We start from the raw sequence: 24,653 nt of genomic DNA, 5'->3' as shown, positions 1-24,653 counted from the left end.
AAGGCAAGGCTCGCTAACTATGCTTGCATCGTTTTATAACCCCCAAGAAGATTAACGGCCGACTGTGGATCGCCAGGGTGAGCAAAAGTCGCAGTTTTACTGCCGGAAAGTTGATCATTAAAAATATCGCAAAGTATTAGACAATTACACGAAGTTCGTGGTTTCATAGGCCGTAACCAGACTACACCGCCACCTGGCAATACGTCACCCCCGCTGCATGTCACCACTACCTCCGGTTTCAGTGACGCGAACAGTCTACTGCTTCGCGTAAGAAGCCACGCTGCACTTAGCGCGCTTTTAACGGATGCCATTGGAAGGTGCTGTAATTATTTGCGATGCTTTCGCAGCGTTGAGGTCCACACCGTAAACACAGTTGACAGCCTACCATAATAACAAAAAGAAAATCGAAACAAATCGGCACAATTACTGTAGGCCGGTTAGTGCTTAAGGCGTCTGCACAGGTTAGTTGTCCTGAGTAAGGGTAGCAATGTCTTCGTCGACACTCCTGCAGCGATGACTGGCGAGGTCGGTGAGGTTAGCACCAGTCGCAACACAAACCAAACGTTACCAGCGTTAATCCCAGCCAAAGCTTAAAGATCGTCGTGCTTCTCACTGCCCTGAAACAATTGGTCCGCCTACTCACCGATCGTGGCGAGTCGGTGAGCACGTCTGTCTCCCGCGATTTGTCCGACCAGAAGAGCTCCCTCGAACGAACCACGTTGGCGATGGCTGGTTGGTTGACCCCAGGTGACCCGGTGCAACCCACTACGGGGTACATAACCACGAATCGGGCTGTAGTAGAAACAAAGCTGGGAAACATTCCTTTATGTATAAAGAAATAATACAATGAAGCGACTTCAATAGCAGGTTAAATATAGCCACGGTAAAATTATTTGTCAGATTTCAGTTATTGTGAATTTTAAAAATGCAATAAAGAAGGGATGCTATGAATGTCATTACGACTAGAAACAAATAGAAAAATTAGCACGGCGTGGTCGTCTTATCGAGTTAAAATTTAAAGAAGTCATCACATACGTTCCCGTAGCCGAAACTTAGTTCCGACGCCCCTAGGGGCAATATAACGGCAATAGTCTTTAATTATATGGCATGTACCCACTACAGTAAATAGACAATGCGCTGGCTTTGCAGTTGCCAAGGTGACCAAGTAGCGCATTGCTTCTTTGTGACTCCATGGCTGGAGATGCCAAATCTTGAGTAGATTAAAATATGTATACATATATATTTTTTTCGGATGATATCAGAAATCTTGGTGAAATCGAAAGTGTGGCAGAAATGCATACACTCGATGCATTTCTTTGCTCAAGTGTATGGAAATGTGCATTTCTAACATCAGGCTGAGATGCCCAAATAGTTGAACGAGCACCTTTTATTCCACAGAACACCTACCTGCCCACCCAAGCATTTATCACCTCTATTACATTGTACATGCATGCAATCACTTCGCAAATGCCGGTTATGAGCGGCAACTTGAGATGATGATGATGAAGACCACACAACGAGCGATGGCACGAACTGATAAGCGTAATGTTGAGCGAGAAGGATACAGCGAGGTGGATGGGAGAGCAAAGGGGAGTCGGTGACATTCTGTAGTTGACATTAAAAGTAATAAATGAAGCTGTACAGAGCACATAACTCGTAGGTCAGATAAACGGTGGTCTATTAGTTGCAGAATGGGTGCCAAGAGAAGGGTAGCGCAATCGAGGACGGCAGAGAATTAACTGGCGCGAAGAAATTGTAAATAACTTGCAGGCATAGGATGGTGTGGGCCGGCACCATAATTGGAAATCAATCGGAGAGGCTTTCCTCATAAATAGGCGACATAAATAGGTGACGATGGTGATCATAACAATAATAATGTTGATTATGATGGGAGTTCAGTGCATCCTCGCGTGCCAAGCAAACGAGCTTGGCGGCCGACATCGAGGTTTGAATCGGACCGCCAGTGAACGCGCGGGGCACCCTTGGGGTTCTCTGTGGTTTCGCGCGAAACAGGTGCCCTAAGCACTAGAACTATTCCCAAGGGCCTAGATGGTTCTACAACAACGGTTTTGTAAGCATACGAAAATAACTTGGTCATTCATTCATTCATTCATTCATTCATTCATTCATTCATTCATTCATTCATTCATTCATTCATTCATTCATTCATTCATCTAGAGCTCCTTTAATAGAGCTTTGGGTGGCCTCTTCGGGATTGGCCGCTGAATACCCCGGTATCTGAACTCTATTCTTTGCCCCCCATACCCACCTATGTGACGACGAGCGCTAAATTCGTTCATTCATGGCACCAAACACAATGAGCGCAGAAAATGAATTAGAAAGTCGCACCATGTCGAACATACGGCGTGAACCAACACCCGGAGTAGGACTGCTTGAAGCTGTCTTGACATTCAGGTTGCATGACATCTTGGGAGGCGTGATTATATTTCTTTAGCCTTACTATAAAAAATCACCGCCAATCCACTCCTGTGAAGGTGGCCGGTTAGCGAAGCTGTAGATATGTTGCGCCAAATGTAGGGCAACTTTTCAAACACTGATCCCATGATGCTCGCCCATTACGCACATTGCTCTTCAAACGACACAAACACGTTTGAATGCAGTTTACAAAACCTTCCTTGTATTTATTACGTTGTAATGACTGCTATAACCGCTTTGTGGCAGCTATGATACACACTGATCTTTTCCGTTTTTATTTGATAAATATAGTTGGAATCGGTTGGCGCAGGACAGGGGGTAATTGGAGATCGCAGGGAGAGGCCTTCGCCCTGCAGTGGACATAAATAGAGTGATGATGATGATTATTCTTGGCCAAAATAAATCGATGCATGACACGTGTACGCTAGTAAGTTGACTGTAAATAGCTTAAGTAACAGAGGCCCAACTATTCCACAAATCGGGTGGACCACTGCTGTTTCCGGCTTTGAGATGTCTACGTTAGAGCCTCCGACAACGACCACCAGCGAGAGATCGGCGGCAACATACGTTGACCAACGCGGAAGTGCGCGCGCCTCGTGGTCGATGACGTGGTTTGAGTGAGTGAGTGAGTGAGTGAGTGAGTGAGTGAGTGAGTGAGTGAGTGAGTGAGTGAGTGAGTGAGTGAGTGAGTGAGTGAGTGAGTGAGTGAGTGAGTGAGTGAGTGAGTGAGTGAGTGAGTGAGTGAGTGAGTGAGTGAATAAACTTTTATTGGGTCCAGCAAAACGCGACGAATCGCGCACCCTGCTAATCCCACGACGGGACTGACAGGTCTAGCCTGCCGGCGCGACCGCACTGGACGGCCAGAATTTGTTCTTCAAAGACGGCACTTCGCCGGAGCGCGTCCCACTCTTCCTTGGCGAACTTGGGGCCCAACGACCCCGGACTCCCAGAGCATGCGAGACAAAGTAACAGCCTCACCACAGGCCACGCAAGAACCGTTCGGGTAAACCACAGGATATATGCTGTTAAGGGACGCCGGATTTGGGTAGGAGTTTGCAAGAGCCTGAGCGTAACCGCCTGCGGCCTGCTTAGCTTGGAATAAGGCGGCAGGAAAACCCTTCTCTCTAAGTAAAAGAATTCAGTGGTTTCGTTGTGCGTGGTAGGAGCGTCTCTGTGTCCGGTGAGAGAGTCGCCCGATCTGAGGGCAGTGCGGTTGCTCAGCTTTGTGCCTCAGCTGTGCCTCGCACTGTGGTCGCTCACCACAGTGCGAGGCACAGTTGACGACTTGGCCCAGCGTGTCCACGACGGAAACCGCAAAAGCCTTGCCGTCTCGATACGCATCGGCGTCCACGAAGCTTGCTTCGATCTCGTCCTTGTATATTTGCTTCAGTATATTCGATGATCTTGCCTTGCGACGACCTGCGTTGCGAACGGGAAAAAATCGTCTTGCTCTGAGAATCGCACCTGGTACCAACGCCTTTACGGATGTGTCATATTTGGTGGCCCTGCACGCGCTTTCTGTTTTCGATGAACTCAGGCTCACTTTGCGTCCTGCTAGCCTCCGGATTTACATCGATTCAGATGATAGAACGACCCGCCTGGAAAGGCGCTATATCCTCGGGTCGAATTTTTACTTGAATTATACTATGCTATCTTTCTGGAAGAAAAAAACACTGTATACGTGTTTCCTTTGCAGGTTCGCCGAAGAGTAAGGTCTAAAACCATTTTTTTTTCTTTTCTATACCTTGCGAGTCTTCCATCGAACTAATATGATCAAGTGAATTCAGTAAGAAATAATGTGGTTCATACTACCCATATATGTGCCGTTTGCCGTGCGTTATCTTATACTTTGACGACACAGCGCCGCTTCACAAAAGCAGTGCCACTGTATGTCCTCGAGCACAATATCACTTTCATTACGCTCAAATTTAAAAAAAAATGTACACTGGTAATAACGGTAGGAAACAAGGAGCCCATGCAAATGGAATCGCGGCGCGTTCATGTTGATTGTGCCCTTCTTCGCGGGCCGCTGATAACAAAGGGAACTCCATGAGGCGCAGGTTCGACAAGTACTGGCGAGGCGAAGTGAAATCGTTGACTGATCGGCTAAGTATTGATTTATCGTACTGTCACGCAGATATGGTGGGTCGGAGAGCCATTCTCGAAGATGTAGTCCTGCGCAGAGTGCTCTATGTGCGTCAGTTTACAAAAAGAAAAAAAAACTACTTAGTTGCCCAATGTGCAACGTAGTGCGGCGGTGATAGTCATTAAGTTTCTCATAACATATTTGTTAAAGGAACTTAAAACTATAAAGTGACTATAAATAAGAGCACTCAATCAGTTTGGACTGATTAATTGTACAGTTATACTCTATTTTTGTTAATTTCGCGCTAAGAAATTTATTACTTCAAATTGAAATCAATCTTAGACCCCAGTAACTTGTGACCACTGCCCTTTACCTTGCCTAATACTTCTGCATTATGCACTAAGCTAGTCACCCGCCGTGGTAGCTCAGTGGCTATGGTATTGGGCTGCTGATCACGAGGTCGAAGGATCAAATCCCGGCAACGGTGGCCGCATTTCTATGGGCGCGAAAACACCCGTGTGCTTAGATTTAGGTGCACGTCAAAGAACCCCAGGTGGTCAAAATTTGCGGAGTCCTCCACTACGGCGTGCCTCATAATCAGGAAGCGGTTTTGGCACGTGAAACCCCATGATTATTTTTTTCTGCACTATACTGGTGTCGGCACAGAGTATGAAATTAATTTCATTTCACATTATTTCACTTCAAACAGTAGGGGGCGTAGAGCGGAGTTGGGTCTCTATGCTCAAGATCCTAAGTTAAAAATTCTCGCCTAGGCTACTGTATTTTTAGGCTTTGGAAACCACGGCGTCGATTATATAGAGTCTATTTTGTTAGAACTTGCAAAATCGCTAACGGGGAAACAAGAAATTAAATAGATTTCAGTAGGGAGAGCGGGGCACACTTACATGGTTCGCCGGTATAGGAACCACTGAGCGACAGCTGGAGTATTAGTGGCGCAAAATGTGGGAGAACACGCAGTGAAGCGAACTTTTCGTATTGCATAATGTAGCTTGGAGTATAAAAAATTACGGATCACAGTACATCAGAAAACTAAACAGAACAAGCTTGGATGAATGTGCCACCACGCAGTTTAAAAAACGGTACGCTCACTATCATAATTATCATCAACCTATAGAGAGTACGCAACAGGAGTATTTCGAATGCATTGCAAGGCAAAGGCTCAAGAGTGATCGAGTAATCAAGCAACTCTGTCTGCGGAACGGCAACCAACGGGCACTCGTAAATGCTCGTAATATAGCTGGCGTGGTGATACCACACCAAGTCAAAATTAGTAGCCCTGCAATCCCGCCTCTATTCACAGCCCCAGACTCAAGAATCAATCAATCAGTCAAGCAACCACTTACAGATCGCGTCGACCAGCACGACGTTAATATTCCTAGTCCAAGGCCATGGGGAAGGCGAACGTAATATTGTTGTCGGTTACGGCCCCCGGATCACTCCAGTCCAGATCGTCGTTATTTCGCCGACTTTGGCGAGGCCGTCCTTGGTCAGGATGTCAAAGACCGCGTCCTCGCAAAAGGTGGCCATAATACATAAGGGGCCCTTCATCAGCAGGTCAATGTCCTTTCTCCGTCCAGCACGGAAAAGACCGGTGATATCACGGAGGACTCTTGCCGGATGCAGCCGATCAGGGCACAGGCGGAATTGTTCCCGTCCATTACCTGCGCCCGGAAAAAAAAAAACACCGAACAAGAAACCATGTCAGTAGACGAATTTCTTTTAAGCAACCTCTTGCCGCACGATTTTTGACGTGTCCCTCTTAGCGGGCAGGCGCCATAAATGCTGAACATCACCATGCCGCTTGTGGCGTTCAGATGGTGACCACGAACGGAGCATGTGAGTTAAGATTCCCCGACGTGGAAGTCGCTTTCCTATATCGGACGGAATGCGAAAGTATGCCAAAATTGTATCAAGATTTATATCAAGTTCCATACAGAAACCCTAGCTGGTGGTCAAAATAAAGTTTCGCCTTTGTTTTATTAGTTTTGCAAACAACCAGAATTTTTTTCACTCGCAGTTTCGCCCAAAAGGCGAAGCATCGATTGCGATAGCAAAGTAGCAGGCCATAGCAAAGCATAGCATAGCAAAGTAGCATATAGCCATACGAAGTAAGGATAGTAGCTTTATCGGCCATATAATCTTGTAAACATTCGCTTACTAACTAAAGTAACAAGCATGGCGTCACGCGCGCGCAGACGAACATCGTGTTCTTCACGACGTACACCCGTGAGCAAAAGTATACGGACCACAGGATCGCCGAAAAAACGGAAATTTTTTTCGTAATTAACACGCATAAATTGATACAGTAGGGTGCACTAGAGAATTCGAAATGCAAAGTTTGGACTGCAGTCTCATTTCAATGCGCATTCACAGACAGAGAAGATTAGTTTTGTCGCGCAATCCCTGGTCCCTATACTTTTGCTCACGAGTATACCTGCACGTACGTCACAAGTGTGCAGTCAAGGGCTGGACGGACTGGTCAGCTTTCTTTAGAAAGTAATCGCTGCTTTCACTGACCGAATGAAAACGTAAGGAAGAGACAATATGCACTCCTGCTGTGGCCGCAAGAAACGAAGGCCACGGACAAGAACCCCCGCGTAACCAACCGTACGAACTAGAAACAACTTTGAATTGTTCTACGGCAATCCAGCCTATATATTACGGAAGCACTTTCAGTGCCCCATTATATTGGGCTGTTAGCGCTGCAGTTTTCTATGTAGCAACCAAAGGCAGGGCGCTATATAGTCGATAGGTATGGCTGAAGATAATTTTATGCATGCGTTGAGTGTACCGTGGCCATGCTATTTCGACGTCAATTAGCACAAAACTGGGAAATTGGTCGTGTAATACCCCGACATGGAGGCACCCGTGAATCAAAAATAAAATATATAAGATTCCCAAAGAGCCATATTTCCAGTGATGAAGCAACTTTTTATAGTAACAGCAGCCAATGTTATACTAAGTGTTTGCAGTGGTGCGTTTCATCTAGTGTCTGAAGCCCCATTTTTGTCATATGTATAATCATCTGATTTCAGCAATTCCCGCAGCTCTGAACTTATTTGCGTGCGGCAATAGCCAGCTCTCGCCGTGGACACCGCCGTTTTTTCAATAAATGCAGGTCACCATGACAATTTTATAACAAATTGCAAAGTGGGGGAAAACACAAAACAGCAATGACGATATGCAGGGTGTTTCCTTTTAGCTGCACCAAATCTTCCAAAATTGCCGGTGGCACACAGTAAAATTCTAACCCACGATCTAAACTATTCGGTGAGGCGGCCATTACTTCCATGAGAAATCAAAATGCTTAATAAAATCATTAACATTACTACCCGAACTAACTTTTTATTTAATTACTTTACATCACATATTTTAATCTACGAATTGTTGCTAGTGGGTTTGCGAGGCGTGTTCACTTGGAACGAATTCTCCGGACTGCACCAGTATAGAGATATTCATTTTCAGAGTGTCCGAAGAAATGCATTGGCGTTCGTTTTTTTTTTTTTTAATTATGGGGTTTTACGTGCCCATACCGAGATCTGATTACGAGGCACGCCGTAGTAGGGAACTCCGCATTAATTTGGACCACCTGGGGTTCTTTAGCGTGCACCTAAATCTAAGCACACGGGTGTTCTCGCATTTCGCCCCCATCGAAATGCGGCCGCCGTGGCTGGGATTCGATCCCGCGACATCGTGCTTAGCAGCGCCACAGCAAAGCCACTAAGCAACCACGGCGGGTCCCAGTTGCTTTTGCGCTTCAATGCATAAAAAAAGCATTTTCTTTTAAGAGGTAAGTGCAACGTTAATGCTTTTCGTCTGAAGCTTTGGAAATGATTATCCCGAAACTGGTGCAGTCCTGAGAATTTGTTCCAAGCCTTGCGAACTCACCAGCTATAATTCGCAGATTTAAATATACGCCATAATTAGCTAGAATGTTAACTCGCGTAATTTTGTATATTTATTGAAGAATTTCCATTTCGCGTTGAACTGATATCCGCCTCATCGAGTAATTTAGATCGAGGATTAGAATTGTGTTGCTTGCCAGACGCAATTTTTAAAAATTGTGGACCTTCTAAAAAAAAAACAAACAACCGGTGTATTCCTCTTGCACACGAAACAGGCTATGGAATAAAAACAAGGCAACGCACATTCTGTATCCATAGCCAAACCCCATCTCATGATAGGTCAGAAACTGGTGACGAACCTCTTACCGAGCAAATCAAACAAAACGATTACAACGCAATAAATCGATCGTCCTCGCAGTGACGACAGGACGAATGTGACAGGAATAACGCTGGAGCAGACGCTTTCGCTCTTTCTTTCCTTCCCCGTTATTTTTCGCGGTTTCCCTTAATGAAGCCATACCAACAACAATCTCAAGTACAGACTAATATTGAATGTTTCAACCATTATTAAACCGAATGCTAAATGCTTTACTCTTGTAAGCCTACATCGATCGCAACATATTACGTCACCATCAATATCAATTATTTTATTAGCACTGCGTGGCCTGGGAAAGGAACACGAAAGTTCTTACCTATTACCTGCCGAATTCATATGGTACGCACTAACTAGTGACCCCCCCCCCCCCCCCGAAGAAAGAGTATTTAACATTAAAAGACTAATTTCGCGATCAGAAGGCTAAGCGGGTCGGTACGAAGCTTCATTTGACCATTAAACGTACACTTTTTCGTTTCATGAAGTTCCACACAATGGCACACCATTGCAGGTATCAGGTCTTGCTCCCATTAAGGCCCAACGTACTTTATAACGTACACCAACATAGCGTTCGAAATAATAAAGTATAATAAAACTTTCACAATTCACTTATAGCGTGAAAAGACCATCGGGTACCAAAAATCAACAAAATCTGGCTCGTAGTTTTCATGCTGTAGTTTCTTGGCTGTTTTATTTTTTTTCGGGGGGTGGGGGTGGGGAGGTTTCAATGGCTTAATCTATAACTAAACAAATTGTCCAACGAGCCCGAACGTACCCAAAGCCTGAACCAGTGAACCATTCAGGCTCTGAATAAGCAATACCGATCATCGCTGCGGTGGTGGAGTGTATACGCAGCCAAATTCAAAAGGAAACACTATATTCACACGAATACGTCTCGGCAACGGGCCGTTTAGTGGTGAAGCTGTTCGTCGCGCGAACCGGTCCTGCCTCGGCCCCGTACGGAGTATGCTCAGATTCAGAATAAAGTTGTTTCCATCCATCCATCATCATACCTTGTTGGTTAAGCAGCGCACTGACACGGACACATCGAAGACACACAAGACGAAGTGTGTCTTCTCCGTGTCCGTGTCAGGGCGCTGCTTCACCAGCAAGGTATGGTGATCAATCACCAACTAGCCCAACTTTCCACATTAGTGGACGGAGCATGCTGCTGCGCTCGCTCCACTGGCCCCCGTGCTAGTACGAGTACCATGATGATGATGATGATGATCCTCATTACAGGGAAGCCGAAGTGGTTTTGAAATTGAAACGTTTGCCGTGTTTTTGGAAGTTGCCGCAGTATTAGTCAGCCACTGAAATTATTTTCCAGATCACGCGTGTCGCTGCGCGGCAGTCGCCTTTCAAATTCCCCTCGTACGAGGTGCATTCAATGACGATCTCCCCTGGCCGACTTACTGTGGGCCTGGGAGCACGAGAGTTTTGCATAGTTATTTGTACTTCTCCTCCAGAGAGCTTCCACCGAGAGCCAGACACTGTTTTGCGCATCTGCAAACTCTTGTAGAAGTCTTCAAGGTGGCCTTGAAGCCATGACTAAGGTGACGAGCGTGTGATCATCGAGGAGCTGCCAGCTTTTTCAAAAAATAACTTCGTAAAGGAAAGAAGTGGAAAATTGAGGGCGCAAGGCTGGGGGAGTACGGAGAATGGAGAACAACTTAATACAAACGGGAACGGGATTCCATTCGCGCAATATGCGAATGCGAATTGCGAGCAGCAGCATTGTCTTGCAAGAATAGTACGCCTTAAAAAAGCATGCCGCGCCTAATTATTTTGACAAATTGCCTCAATTTTGTCGTCAAGTTATCGCAATATGTGCTTTTTACAAAAGGTGGCAAAATATGGCAGGAAATTTATCACTGCTCCTTGCCGGTCCCACAAAACTGTTGGAATCTCCTTGATAGCTGAACGTTGCACGCGTGCTTTATCTTTTTTTCGAATCGCTCTGCTTCCTTTGCTTAAGCTAGAGTTTAGTTCCTGGTCTATAATAATGAACCCAAGGTTCACGCATCGTAATCAATCTTACAAAGCACTCATCCGGTTATTTAAACGCACGCGGTCAAACGTTCATGGTTGCAGGTCACTTGGTCATCCTTGTGAAAAACGGAAGCGGGAAACTCACTGTGCTGGCACCTTGCACACATGTGCAAATGTTCTGAACACTATTTCCTATGAATCCTACACTAATCTTGAACTTTTCAGCTAGTTCTTCGATTATTATGCTTGATGTTCCGAATGGCAGCTTCTTTTGTGACAGTGGCTTCAATGGCTGAATCAGGTTGACCAGGAGTCTGTGTCGTTCCGATCAAGTTCAGTCCGCATTTGCATTGCCGATGTTAGTACTTAGCGACGTCGCACGATGGGGTATCCGTCCTATACACAGTCTTTACTTCTTCAGAAAATTTGTTAGGGTGTGCCTGCTTTTGAGAATATGAAAGTTATCAAGTTCCTCGCACTTCACTGGCTCCATGCTCCAACCTGCTTCATCGTCAGTACGGTAAAACAAAAATAGCTATTAGAAGAGAGCTGAATATTTTTTTTCTCTCCTGCAGTAATGAACGCCTGGCACTCTGATATTTCTTTGTTGCACACCAGCGTGGGTCTGGGTAAACCTTCACTGAACGACCCTCGTAGCTCCGCCCTGCATCACCCCGTGTGCCCACTTATGAATACAATTGACAAAGCGTGATGGAGTCGAGCACGACGCTAAGAGAGCTTGTAAATATCTTTGTGCGAGCGCAATCAGTATTTTCCCGCACAGTGCGTACATTTGAATTGAATGATCACGCAATACTTCAACCAAACAGGCCCACTCTGCCAATGAAACATTTTATTGCGTATTCGGGCTTCATTAAATTTATCTATTCAATCATATTCTTATGTAATAAAGGCATGAAAATATAACGAAAGAAAATGAAAGATATGCTAGTATTGTGTCATTTTTCCAAACAAACGAAAGGGGGTGCTGAATATATAAGAAGCGTTCTTTTGAATAAGTATTCGGTGCCAATCTCTCATACACTTTCCGTCAAACGGTACAGGTACCTTTTAAAGGAAGTTCCTTGTATAGTCTGTTCATATATCTGAAGAAGCGCGCAACGGTAGACAGACACAAGACGTGCTCTTGTTCAGTGTCTTTTTTGTACAAAGTGTGCGCTTATTTGAGCCGGTAGGTACAGGTATGATTTCGCAATCGATAAGTCAACAACTAGTCAACTTGTCTTTCGGCCGGCTCACGAACTCGCACGTTGGGCCATGTCACCATGAATACGCCCATTGACCCACAAAGGAACGGACCGAGAGCCACCTCCTTCAAAGGTACGCTCGTCGGCTCAGAATGCTTCCACTTCCCTGTGTAAATTGCGATGCTTGAATGTAAAGATGTGTCAACATGCCCATTTACTCTTTCTGCTGCAACTTACAAATTAACGTAACGGACCAAGTCCTGGAACCTGTGTTTTCGTCGCCTTCGGAGGGTGACAGCAGCTGGCGGCCACTTAGCGAAGCCTGCCCAGCCATCTCACAATGCAAAGGGTCAAGTCAGTTCTCTTCCTCGTCTTCGGATTGTGGCGGCGTCTGGCGTCTGCTAGGCGAAACCTGTCCAGCCACCTCACAATTCAAAGGATCAGGTCGTGACCAGCAGTCTCTCCCTCACCTTCGTATGGTGGCGGCGTCTGGCGGCTTCTCGTCGAAGCCTTGACAGCCACCTCGCAACGGAAAACATCGTGTCCCGAACCGGCCTTTTCGTCGCTCTCGGACGGTGCGAGCGCTTGCCGACCGCTCGTCGAAGCCTCATTAGTTACGTCCTCCTGCGTCGCAGTTTTCTCCCTAGCACAGCAAGCTTCTCGCAAGTGACGCGACCGGGCCCAGGGCTGAGCGAACCTACTACCGCATGCGCTGCATTCATACGGTTTCCTGCCCGAGTGCCGGAGCTTGTGTCTGTCCAGGTGGCTCCGATGAGCGAACGTGTACGGACAGTCGCGGCAGGCATACACCTTTCCGCCTGCATGTTCTTCGATGTGGCTCGCGAATGTCTCCACCTGAAAGAAATGCCTGCCGCACGCACGGCAACTGTACTTCTCGTTCGCGTGCATCAGTTCGTCGTCGTCCTCCTCTTCCTCCTGTGGAGTGATAAGGGGGGGAACAAGTTCCAGACGAGCGTGGGTGATCTGAGGCGACGGCCTGACGCCCGTGAGTCCGGCGGTGACGCCGGAGCGTCGCCCTGTCGGAAAACCTTGCCTCGCACGTTTCGCATTTGTACGGTCGCTCTTTGGTGTGCGTCAGCAGGTGGCAGTTCAACGTGTCCGACCTGGCGAACGCGGCCGGGCAGAGGCGGCATTTGTGCGGCTTCGCGCGGGCGTGCGTCAGCTGGTGCACGCGAAGGGTCCTCTCGGAGACGAATTCGCCTCCGCATTCGGAGCACTCGTGCAGTTTCCCGCGCGTGTGCGTGACTTGGTGACGAGCGAGCGACACCTTCTGGGCGAAGTTAATCTCGCAGATGGCACACTGGTACAGCCTTTCGCCCATGTGCTTGTTCATCAGGTGTCGTCGGACGCACGACCTGCGGGCGAAGGTCTTTTCACACACGTGACACACGTGGGGTCCATCACCCTTGAACTTGCGTCGTAGTGTTGCTGGAGCTCCGCTGGCTTCAAGGTCTCTGTAAGCTCAGGAGAAAAAAAATATATATACACATCCGACGCGCATGTTGGAATCCGTGAAACGAAGCTTTTGTGAAGCTGTAAATAATCTCTATAAAACTAAAGGCGATGCGTACAACTGTCTTTATTGTTATCATATGCAATGTGTAATCTCATGCGATGAGCTCAAAAGTGGTAGAACAAGGAAAAGCCACGTTTCGATAAGGGGTCTTGTCTACGTCGGTGCAGCAAGTGGGGAGGTAGGTATTCTGTAAGAGTCCGCCTAGTGGACGTGTCCGTTTCGTCTGCTGCTGAAGTTCTGATTGGCTGGGCTGGGCTGCGCGTCCACAGTAGCCAGGCGCCACAGCCAATCATAACTTCAACAGCAGACAAAATAGACATGTCCACTCGGTGGACTCTTACAGAATACCTCCGCTGCTTTCCATGACAGCGTTTTTATGCCCGTGTAGCTCACTCTCCCCTATCCTCAATGGGGGAGGAGAGTGGGAGAGAGTGATTCCTCCAGAGTCTGGCTACTCGCCACCTGTGGGATGGGAAGAGTGAGCCAGGCGCCTACACGAAACGTTCATGAAGAAAGCAGTTGCTGCTCTGACAATGACATATCACTTGGTTGAAATTTAGACTTCAGTGACAATCGTTCTACTGCTCTTAATCACTTCGAGCCTCTATTTATTGTGAACCTAGCTTATTGTCTTGTTTTGGTCCTCAATAAAAAAAACTTCAATAAAGGTTTGCCATACCACACTGCGCACGTAAAACTTTAATGCCATGCAATATTTATGCCTATGCACTACAACGTTCCCAAGCTGGCCGAAATGCAAGCTGCCGTTGAAGCGAATGCACAAACCAAGACGTTCACGCAGCGATCTCACGACGGCGAAGGTCATATATATGTCGAAGTGGGATGCGGAAGGCAGCACATTTCCAAAGACTATAATAGGCGAAGAACTCGGAATAAAAAGACGCAGTTCCGTCCGAAAGGCGAAGCATCCATTACGATAGCAAATTACTAGATAGCCATGCGAAGTAAGGATCGTACTTTTATCAGCCGTATCAACTTGTAAACATTCGCTTTCTTACTAAATTTTAAGCATGGTGTCAGTGAAAACAGCAAACATGAAGACATCACACTCGATGACTATGGACACTCGCTGTCAAAACGCTCGCGTGAGGAAATGCGGCAGCAGCTGCGAGCGAAGTGACATTCGTGCTGTCATCGCTTCAACGCAAAGCAAGCGCCGAGGACACACAGCGCACAAAGCTACGAGCCGCCGACGTACCTAAACTCTGCCCCCAACGCAGATCGCTCTCAAGATACGGCCGTGCGACCGCGCACAGTCGTCACATGCGCAAATGCAGCCAAAGAGAACGCACCCCTCCCTCCCTCCCGTTTCCCCGGCACCTCGCAACGTTAGGTTCCTCGCACGAGAGAGCTCGGCGCGCATCCTCTTCGCATTCGTCCCTTTCGCGCGGGCGAGATCGAGCCGCGATCGTCTGCTCCCTCGCACGCTTTCAGTCGCACATACAGCATAGGGCGCGCGACGACAGTGTTAGTGCCCTTGGACTTTATACGGTACCTCACGGCGACGGCGACGCCCACGGCAGAAATGCGCTTGGAGTGTCCATATAATTGTTATCGCAATAGGATAGCTATGTGTACCTGCCCAACTAAAGCAACTTGCATAGATGCGCCAGCCAATTAGGTTCGCTTACTTCAGTGACGGTTAAACAAAACTAATGTTTAGCAGTCTCGGAAGAGAACCGCAGTTTACGATAGGTAGCGAGGCACTGGAAGTAGTAAGGGAATACATCGATGTATTCCTAAGACCTGCCCTAAGTAGATCTACTTAGGGCAGGTAGTAATCGCGGATCCGGATCATGAGACTGAAATAATCCGAAGAATAAGAATGGGCTGGGGTGCGTTTGGCAGGCATTCTCAGATCATGAACAGCAGGTTGCCATTGTCCCTCAAGAGAAAAGTGCATAACAGCTGTGTCTTACCAGTATTCACCTACGGGGCACAAAGCTCGAGGCTAACGAAAAGGGTTCTACTTAAATTGGGGACGACGCAACGAGCTATGGAAATAAGAATGATGGGTGTGACGTTAAGGGATAAGGAGAGAGCAGATTTGGTGAGGGAACAAGCGCGAGTTAATGACATCTTAGTTGAAATCAAGAAAGAGAAATGGCCATGGGCAGAGCATGTAATGAGGAGGGAAGATAACCGATGGTCATTAAGGGTTACGGACTGGATTCCAAGAGAAGGGAAGCGTAGCAGGGGCGGCAGAAATTTAGTTGGACAGATGAGATCAAGAAGTTTGCACAGCGAACATGGCTACAATTAGCACATGACCGGGGTAGTTGGGTAGTTGGAGAAGTATGGGAGAGGCCTTTGCCCTGCAGTGGGCGTAGCCAGGCTGATGATGATGACTTCAGTGACATCAAGCGGTTTGCTGTGTTTAAAACTGCTGTTACCTTCACAGAGATCTGTCTGTGTGTCAATAGTTCTACGATGAAGTCAATCTGTTGGCGAATATTATGGTTGATGCTGATATTGGTGTTCAGCCAGAGGTATGTATAACCTTTAAAGAAGGAGCTTTTATATTGTAATTAGCATAACATACACATTAGCACGCCAAAGTCATTAACCTGCGATCGTACTGCAGCTGGTTCGGCTCTTTCAGAGGCGGGCAGGCGCCGAGTTCTCGTGAACAGAGCTTGAAGTGAATTCTTAGGTTACCACCGACTATATATACAGGGCGCTTTTTCTTTAGCTTCATCAAAATTTTTTGAATATTACTTATAGCGGATAGCGCAATTCTAACCCTAGATCTGAATAACTCGTTGAGGTAGCCATTTCATTACAAGAAATGAAAATGTTCAATTGAATAATTACCGTAATTACGTTAACCTTTTAATCAATTACTTTTGACAGATATTTCAATCTAATAATTATGGCCGCTGAGTTCACATGGCGTATCCACTTGGAACGAATTCTCTGGACAGCACCACTTCCGAGATAATGATGTTCTGTGTCCGACGAAATGCACGGATGTTCCAGTTAAATTTTTAAGAAACCGCTGCTTTATGCATTAAAGCAGAAAATTGACTGGAACGCCAATGCATTTCGACGGACACTTAGAAAATTGATATCTCGGAACTGGTGCGGTTCAGAAAATTCGTTACAAGTGGATACGCCGTCCGAACTCAGCGGCTATAATTCGTAGATTGAAATATGTGGCGTAAATTAATTAATTAAAAAGTTAATTCGCGTAATTACGCCAATTTTTGAATTGAACATTTTGATTTCACGTAGAAGTAATGGCTGCCTCATCGGGTAGCTTAATTGAATCAAGTATTAGAATTCTGTTACCTGACAGGCAATCCTTAAAAAGTTACAGTACTCACCCGTGTCATGTCTGCCTCTGTCGCCTGAGGCAAAGTGGCTCACACGCGTACGTGCTTTTGTGCGTAAATATCCCTCGATGTGATAGACGCACTAATCTTCTAAAATAGCTATTTCACGTTTGCACGAGTTCGGAGGCGAATTTGCCTCTGTGTGCGGTACACGCGTGCGGTTTCTCGCGAGCGTGTGAGGGGGTTGTTGCAACCCGGAAGGTATCTCCTGGACGAACCTGCTCTCGCAGACGTAGTAATACAGGCGCAGGTATTCGTCGGCGTGCTTATTCCTCAGGTGTCGTCGGACGGACGACTTCAGGGCGAAGGTCCTTCCACAGATGTGACAAGCCTGGAGTCCGCCATCGTCGAGTCCCCGTGGTCGTGGCCCTGCTCCCAGCACTGCGCTGGTGGCGGAGTCTCTGAAAGTTAACGAGAAAGAAAAATTAGACACGCCCAACGCACTACTATGTGAAGCGAAGTAGTAAGTAAACGCTATAACATTTTATGCGATGTGTACTATCATCATCATCACCATCATCCTATCTATGTCCACTGCAGGACGAAGACCTCTCCCTGCGATCTCCAATTACCCCTGTCCTGCGCCAACCGATTTCAACTAGCACCCGCAAATTCCCTAATTTCATCGCACCACTAGGTGGTGCGACGAAATTCTGCCGTCCTCTGCTGCGCTTCCCTTCTCTTGGTACCCATTCTGTCACCCTAATGGTCCAACGGTTATCTAATCTGCGCATTACATGACTTGCCCCGCGCCATTTTTCCCTTAATGTCTATTAGAATATCGTCTATACCCGTTTGCTATCTGATCCAAACCGCTCTCTTCCTGTCTCTTTACGTTATGCCTAGCATTCTTCGTTCCATCGCTCTTTGCGCGCTCCTTAACTTGTTCTATTGCTTAACCATCCTATTTTCATTCAATTGCATGGGCACTCCGGGGAAACTTCCGCCGTCGTCGTTGGTGTTCTTCATCGACGCCGCCATATTGCGCAGGCAGTGGCGCCATCTATGTGAACTCGGTATGCCGGCTTGGGCGAGCCACGGCCGGGCTAGAGGGGAGGGCGTGCGCGTCGCACCTCTAGCCCGGCCGTGGGCGAGCGCTGCGTGTTGTATGCCAGGAACATGTTCGGCGACACTTTCTGTTGGTTGCGTTCCCCGCAGGGGCGTCTGCGTCAGCAGGCGTTTGGTGCGTTGCGACACCACGGACCCGAGCATATGGGGGTCGCGGACCCTCCCGCGTGTAGCCATGCGCGGCCCATAGCCGTGTCCGGGGAAAAGGGGATCGTGGGGGTAGAGCCGAAGCCGAGTGTTTGGACCTTTATGGCCCCTCGTCGGAGGCAACACATCTCTTTGCCCTCTGCTTCACGTAGACGGCACACCTCCAAACCGACCCACATGGAGGAAATCGGCAGTCGCCCTTTCGGCCAGTCCGAAGACGGCGCGCCTGGTTCGACGACATAATTCACGGGAGCTGTGCGCTCGACGATGCGGTAAGGGCCTTCGTACTTGGGCAGCAGTTTCGAAGAGAGACGAGCCACAGGGGCAGGAACTGACAGCCGCACAAGCGCGCCAGGAAAGAAAGTGGGCGCGTCAGTGTTGTCGGGGCGGCTGCTGTTTTGGTGTTGCTGATCGGATGACACCTCAGCGTGTCTCGCAGCGACAGAAACGGGCGCACACTCGGATGCATCAGGCCGGTATACGGCATAATTGTTTCGATAGTGTGCCACGGATGGCGGCTGTAAAATGAGAAAAATGGCGAAAGACCAGTGGTGCTCTGTATCGCGGTGTTGTATGTGTAGGTGACAAAGGGTAGAATGAGGTCCCAGTTTAAGTGGTCAGAGGCGACGTGCATGGCAAGCACGTCGTCCATGCGTACGGTTGAAGCGGTCAGTGAGCCCGACTTCAGTGGGCCCGACTTATACTGCTTTGACAAGCTGTCTGTGGAAGCGCTTTGAAAAGATGATAAACCGGCGCCTAGTCTATCTCCTAGAAAGCAACATAATACCAGATCCTTACCTGTGTAGCTTCCGAGAAAGTAGGTCGACTACAGACCACCTTGTCCACATTGAGGCAAATATAAGGGATGCCTTCATACACAAACATTTTGTTCTCCGCATTTCTTGATTTTGGGGAAAGCGTATGACACCACATGGTGCTTCGGTATTATCCGATACCTTCCCGCTATGGGTGTCCGGGGCAATATGTTGAGTACTATCGAAATTTACCTCGTGCACTGACGACCGTGCCTGCACAGTATTAAACAGTTGAGTGATGCTAAAACGCTGTAATTTCAAACGCAAACGCCTGCGCCCTTCCTTTCGAGGAAGCCTTGTCGAGGAAACCTTGTCAATGTCGCACGGTAAACCGACTCTACGCGAAACGGTGTGCCTGCAACGTGTCCGATTATGGCAGGTGACTTCGGTAAGTCATCCAATCCGGAACGTGCAATACCGCCGTGTAAAGTGTGCTACGTGTAAAAAAACAACCACGCTCGTTCCACGAAATTAACCCGTATTTCGCGTGAGCGTACTTCCTCTAACTTCTGCCGTCATTGTTTATTTAATTATTCTCTAATTGTTTACCTGATTTGATTACATGCCTCTCCGAACGTAGAGTTGTGCGGGGCGCTGCCAATCCCGCTCCATCTTTACCTGTGTTTGTTTGCATTGTTGTATTCGTCATTTTTCAGCAAATTGTTCTATCCTTATCTGGGTAGGCCCTTTCCTTCGGCAGTGGCCGTGTGGAATTCCAATCTGGCGGTCATTGTCGCGTGTTATTTAATGCATGACTGAAAACTGTTTCAGAAGTTCTTCCTGCAAATGGCACCTTCGCAAGGCGGGATGAACCGGATCCAAGGACTGTCCTGCTACCACACTTTACTAACTAGGAGCACTCGGAACCTCGCACATCACTGTACTTTTCACGCGCATCTCTGGAATCCAACCTCATTAAACGCTCTACGCGAGGACCTTATGCCCTCGCTGATCGGACCTTAGGACACTAGGAGTTACCGTGGCCACATATTTTTCCAATTGGTTTTTATCTAAAACATAAGCGCTTTGAGTTACTTTTAAAAACCCGTTATTCATTTAACGTCAATTGGCTTTAAACGCCTTAATGCATACCATTTGGAACGAGCTTGCCCCACACTTATCTATAATTTCTGACACCTGGGGACCACAGACAAACTGGGGCGCTGCCGCCATCCGCATCGCGCCGCGCTAAATTAATAATATTTGGGGTTTTACGTGCCAAAACCACTTTCTGATTATGAGGCACGCCGTAGTGGAGGACTCCGGAAATTTTGACCACCTGGGGTTCTTTAACGTGCACCTAAATCTAAGCACACGGGTGTTTTCGCATTTCGCCCATCGCGCCGCGCTACCTGTGCGAGTTGGCGCCGCGGCAGCTGTGCCGATGACGTCATTCGCAGCGTCGGTCGCCTGTTCTCATCTAGGTCATTAATCATCCGCCGTAACAGCTGCACCGCTGACCTCATTATTGGCGCTGCGCCAGCTTTTATCGCCTAGCTTCGTACAACTGCATCGCGAACCTTCAAAGTGGGGGCATATGCGCTCACAGGTAAAAAAAGAAAGAAATGATCATGGAGACGAGGGCCCATGACGTAAACGTGACACATTCGACCGGCGTCGGTATATAATGAGTGAGCGCAGGGAAATAATGACCGCTTGCGGACGCTAGTCGGGTCACAGGGAGATAGTCTATATTGGCAGTGAACCTCTCCTCGTGGTGTCATAGTCAGCGCGACATCTGAATTTCTCCTACTATATATATATATATATATATATATATATATATATATATATATATATATATATATATATATATATATATATATATATATATATGGGACCTGAGAAGAAGGTTCCACCCCATCTGGTGCCAGCGTGCACCAACCTTTACTAAGGGCTCAGTATAAAAGTTGATTCTCTCTCTCTCCCCTACTTCCTCTAATGAATTATTAATGAACCAATTTGAAAACATTCTTGCTGCAAACTGCTGCTTAGACGGCCTTTTGCACCTTCCAGTGTATGACCAAAATTTCTGATGAGGACTGGTGAGGAGCCTTTTAAAGAACTTTATGAGCTGACGCTTTCCTCTAGCCAATGATCAGCCGGCCCCCAATCGCGGGTTTCAGCTGCACTTACTCGGCGTCGTCATCCGTGGTAGCTGGATCATCCGAAGCCTCTGGGTCACTTTCTTCCGCAGCTGTGGAGACGTCACTTGAAGTCGTGGCTGCTGATCCAGAGGGTCCACTTTCGGCCACGTCTGGATGCGATCGACAAAAATTACTATGTAAACTTTTTTTTTTGACTGCATGGCTTGCCATAAGGCTTACTATGGTTAAACAAACGCGTTGAAGCCTTGTTCCCGAAGAAGCTGCATCAGTTCCCAGTGGAACTTGTCGTTCGACATTAACCGTTCATAGAATCCGAGTTGGTCTATCCGTACCCCACGCATTTTTCTTTCTTTTGGTTTACGCATTGCAAATTCTGTGGAATATTGCCTTCAGTGCAAAGCTAAAGGCAAAAGGAGTGCCTGAATTCGCCATGCCGCCACGAGGACAGTCAGCAGCAGGATACAGTAAACTAGCAATAAATAAATAAAATAAAATGAAGCACAGTATGACAAGCACATAACTACGATATACATGGAAAGCATATTTACCGCTAGTGAACACAGACAGAAGGAAGTCGACACCACAATGCGCTGTCTCCCCTCTGTCCTTGTTCGCCGGGGCTAAATATGCTTGCCGTCCGGCAAGTCGAAGATTCCGCTCGAGTCCAAGGACTTCGAGCCGCCACCTGAGGCCACAACAAAAACTACCGGACTAGTCTTTAATAAAGTTTCTTCTTCTTCTTCTTCCAAGTCAGTTTACCAACACGCCTAACAAATGGCAATATGATATATACAAGTTGTAAGCAAGCACGGGCAATGGAATGGGGGTGCGCATTAACACACAGACCGGAGGAGCATCATTAGCAACTGTTTTATTACGCTTTCACTATTCGCTGATGTGCAGACTATGATACACGAAAGACGACGCGCCGCAACTGCAAGACAACAGTTGCAAGAACAGACAGGAAACGGACAAACGATCCTCGCGTTTCGCGACACAAGCTCTCAACAAGGCTCTTTCTGACCGGGACGAGGACGCAAACAAGGACGCAAATTCATCACACATACCTGTAATCAGCATAAGTGGCAGTACTAAGCAAAATCTTTCAAGGGCAGTATCACCCAGCGACCTCTGGCCTCGCCTGTGGTCTCCCATATCGCACATATTCAAGCCATTTCAAGCGGCCGCGTCACCAACCGCACCACCGGCATCGTCACGATCGCCGGCGGACAAGGCTTCGCAACGAATAAATGTTTATCTCGCTCTTGCGCAACAGCCCATAGCGTATTGAAGAGCGGGTTGGCGTTTGGCGACGAACGGGCCTCGTAATCAGTCGCGCGAGAGCACGAAAACATCCGAGGCGCTCAGCGAAAGCCATCTCTTATTTCGGCACCGCAGTGTGCAGGCGCGGTATCCAAAGAGCGAGGAGAAGACTCGTTTTCTTTGATGCAATGAAATTGCGTGCCTTTCGCGCACATATAGACCGCTTTAAAGAAAGAAACCAACGCGGGAGCCAGTTAAATGACGCGCAAACGCTGCAGCAGCTACAGGAAACGAAATTTAACGACGTGAACTCGGACGATCGAAAGACGAAGCGCGGTCCTTACTCGCTTATACAAAAGGATTGCAGATTACTGCCTAAAACAACCGCGTAATGATGTCTCTTCGAGAGTGGTATACATGAAATCAGGACTCCAGCAATGTTCGTATTGGACTGCTCTGCGACAGTTATTTGCTTATTTATTTATTAAAGTGAAAACCTTAAGTAGCTCGTTGCAATGGCTCCTACCCCCATAAGCAAGCAAAGATGTAATGGCTGCATATGAATGAAGAAATGAAAGAAAGAAGGAACGAACGATCGAAAGAACAAAAAGAAAAAAAATGAAAGAACCTTTACGTAGTGTATTAGGTGCTCGCATACGACGTTCAGGAGCATTGTCAGGAGGTCGACCTACAGCACCACAAGTTTAATCCACACTGCGGCTCCTTATGTCTTGCAAGAAGTCTGACCCCTCCAAGCGTATAACTTAATGCACTACCACGAGTGCAGCAGGTTTCACCTTTACGTGTTATAGGAGTGTAACCTGCTGCCGAAGATTTTTATTTATTTATTTCACAATACGTCACTGTCATGGTGGCGCAGAAAAGAGCAGCAGTAACCCCCGGATTCAGAAGTGAATCCTAACTTTTTTTTTTTTAATTATGGAGTTTTACGTGCCAAAACCACTCTAATTATGAGGCACGCCGTAGTGGAGGACTCCGGAAATTTTGACTACCTGGAGTTGTTTAACGTGCACCTAAATCTGAGTACCCACGGGTGTTTTCGCATTTCGCCTCCATCGAAATGCGGCCGCCGTGGGCGGGATTCGATCCCGCGACCTTCGTGCTCAGCAGCCCAACACTATAGCCACTGAGCAACCACGGCGGGTTTGCCGTAGTTGCCGTGAAAGCCCATGGCTGACTTCACCTAAATGACGCCGGTCGTGAACGCGCCGAAGGAAACAGCAATGAGCGTCCTGCTGGGCACGTTCACGCCAAGCGTCATACAGATCAACAAGTCAAGCGTGGGCTTCAAGTTAAGATGCATTTCCGAATGCGGGGGTAAGTCGCCCGACTAGGCATCTGGCACCATAAGACAGGGGCGGCACACGGAGCTGCACACAGAGCAGGCCGCCACCGCCGTCGCACGAAAACGGCTATGGAAGCTTCGTTGCAAAGTGAGCGTTCAAGCAAAGTGAACTCACCTCGATTCCTGCCTCTGCGCGTTGACACAACGCGGTTTCTGGGCGCGTAGACGCGCGCAATCGCTTTTGCAATTGTCACTCTGCCACGCTGCCTTCTGGAACGAGCCTCACGTGCGTCCCGGCGCGTCCCGTTTTGTGCCATTGGTGTTCCCGCTTTCTTCGAGCTGTCGCGTGCAAGAGTACAAGTTTGCAGGCAGCGAGCGTGTTCTGGGTGTAATCCGGCAGCGTGTTGTGCAACTATACGCTCGAAATTGCCGACCGCTCGCCTGCGCCCTGAACCACAGAACGCAGACACAAACAAGGCTTATGCTATACACTGGCGCCAAGTTGCATCAAAGCCGATAGATGCACGAGCGATGTTTTTTTTTTTTTCTATACGAGCGTCTTGCTTGAATTTTAGTAGTGAGTAGCGCCACCGGCTGTAGCGGCACGCGCGGGCGCACGTACGTTTATAATATCAAAAGCTATATATTTGTGCTGATGGTATAGAGTTTCCAATTTGCTTCCTGCTAAACTTACCGGATACAACTCTGGCGCTGCGATCGTTTAGCTGGATTGATGATGATCGAACTTTATTAGGAGCAGATGGAATTGTTTGGTACCCTTCCTTGCGGGTGGCCTCCTCAGTCCAGGAAGCCATGTGGCCTGGTCGTGTACTAGACATATTGGGAGCGTGGCTAATGCGGTGGTCCTCGGCGCACCTATTTTAAAGGGCCCCTCAGATCTCGCCATTTTGAGCTGACAAGCGCAGGGCATACATTGCGCGATAATGATCGTGTCTGCAAAGTATTACATCGCTGCGCGCCGCGGAAAGATGTGAGATTTCAAACCGAACGTCGTTTTCCCTTCTCCTCGTGCGATCCTCGAGGTCCGGCATGGGAGAACGCAGGGAAGGAATTTCGCTTGCGGAGCTAGAT

The 24,653-nt window shown here is 47.7% G+C and overlaps 1 protein-coding gene across 4 annotated transcripts; it reads right to left on the bottom strand.

Annotated features, from left to right (window-relative positions):
* Window positions 1–606: 606 nt before the first annotated feature.
* On the bottom strand, window positions 607–24,107 carry LOC142560298 (uncharacterized). Of its 4 annotated transcripts, none has more exons than XM_075672286.1 (5): window positions 23,737–24,099; window positions 21,021–21,141; window positions 17,073–17,255; window positions 5,887–6,204; window positions 607–792 (listed from the first exon to the last, which is right to left on the bottom strand). In XM_075672286.1, the coding sequence occupies exons 1-4, from the start codon at window positions 23,876–23,878 to the stop codon at window positions 6,201–6,203; spliced, it is 450 nt and encodes a 149-aa protein (XP_075528401.1). In that variant the 5' UTR covers window positions 23,879–24,099; the 3' UTR covers window positions 607–792; window positions 5,887–6,200. The 4 variants fall into 4 exon arrangements, with proteins under 4 accessions (XP_075528401.1, XP_075528402.1, XP_075528400.1 ...); XM_075672287.1 differs by having other exon boundaries at window positions 608–765; XM_075672285.1 differs by lacking the exons at window positions 607–792; window positions 5,887–6,204 and adding an exon at window positions 11,816–13,337 and having other exon boundaries at window positions 23,737–24,107.
* Between the last annotated feature and the right edge of the window lie 546 nt (window positions 24,108–24,653).

Source organism: Dermacentor variabilis, chromosome 10 (assembly GCF_050947875.1).
Source record: "Dermacentor variabilis isolate Ectoservices chromosome 10, ASM5094787v1, whole genome shotgun sequence".
Taxonomy (NCBI): Eukaryota; Metazoa; Arthropoda; class Arachnida; order Ixodida; family Ixodidae; genus Dermacentor; species Dermacentor variabilis.
The sequence above is the reverse complement of the archived record's forward strand: the minus strand, read 5'-3'. Positions and strand labels throughout refer to the sequence as shown.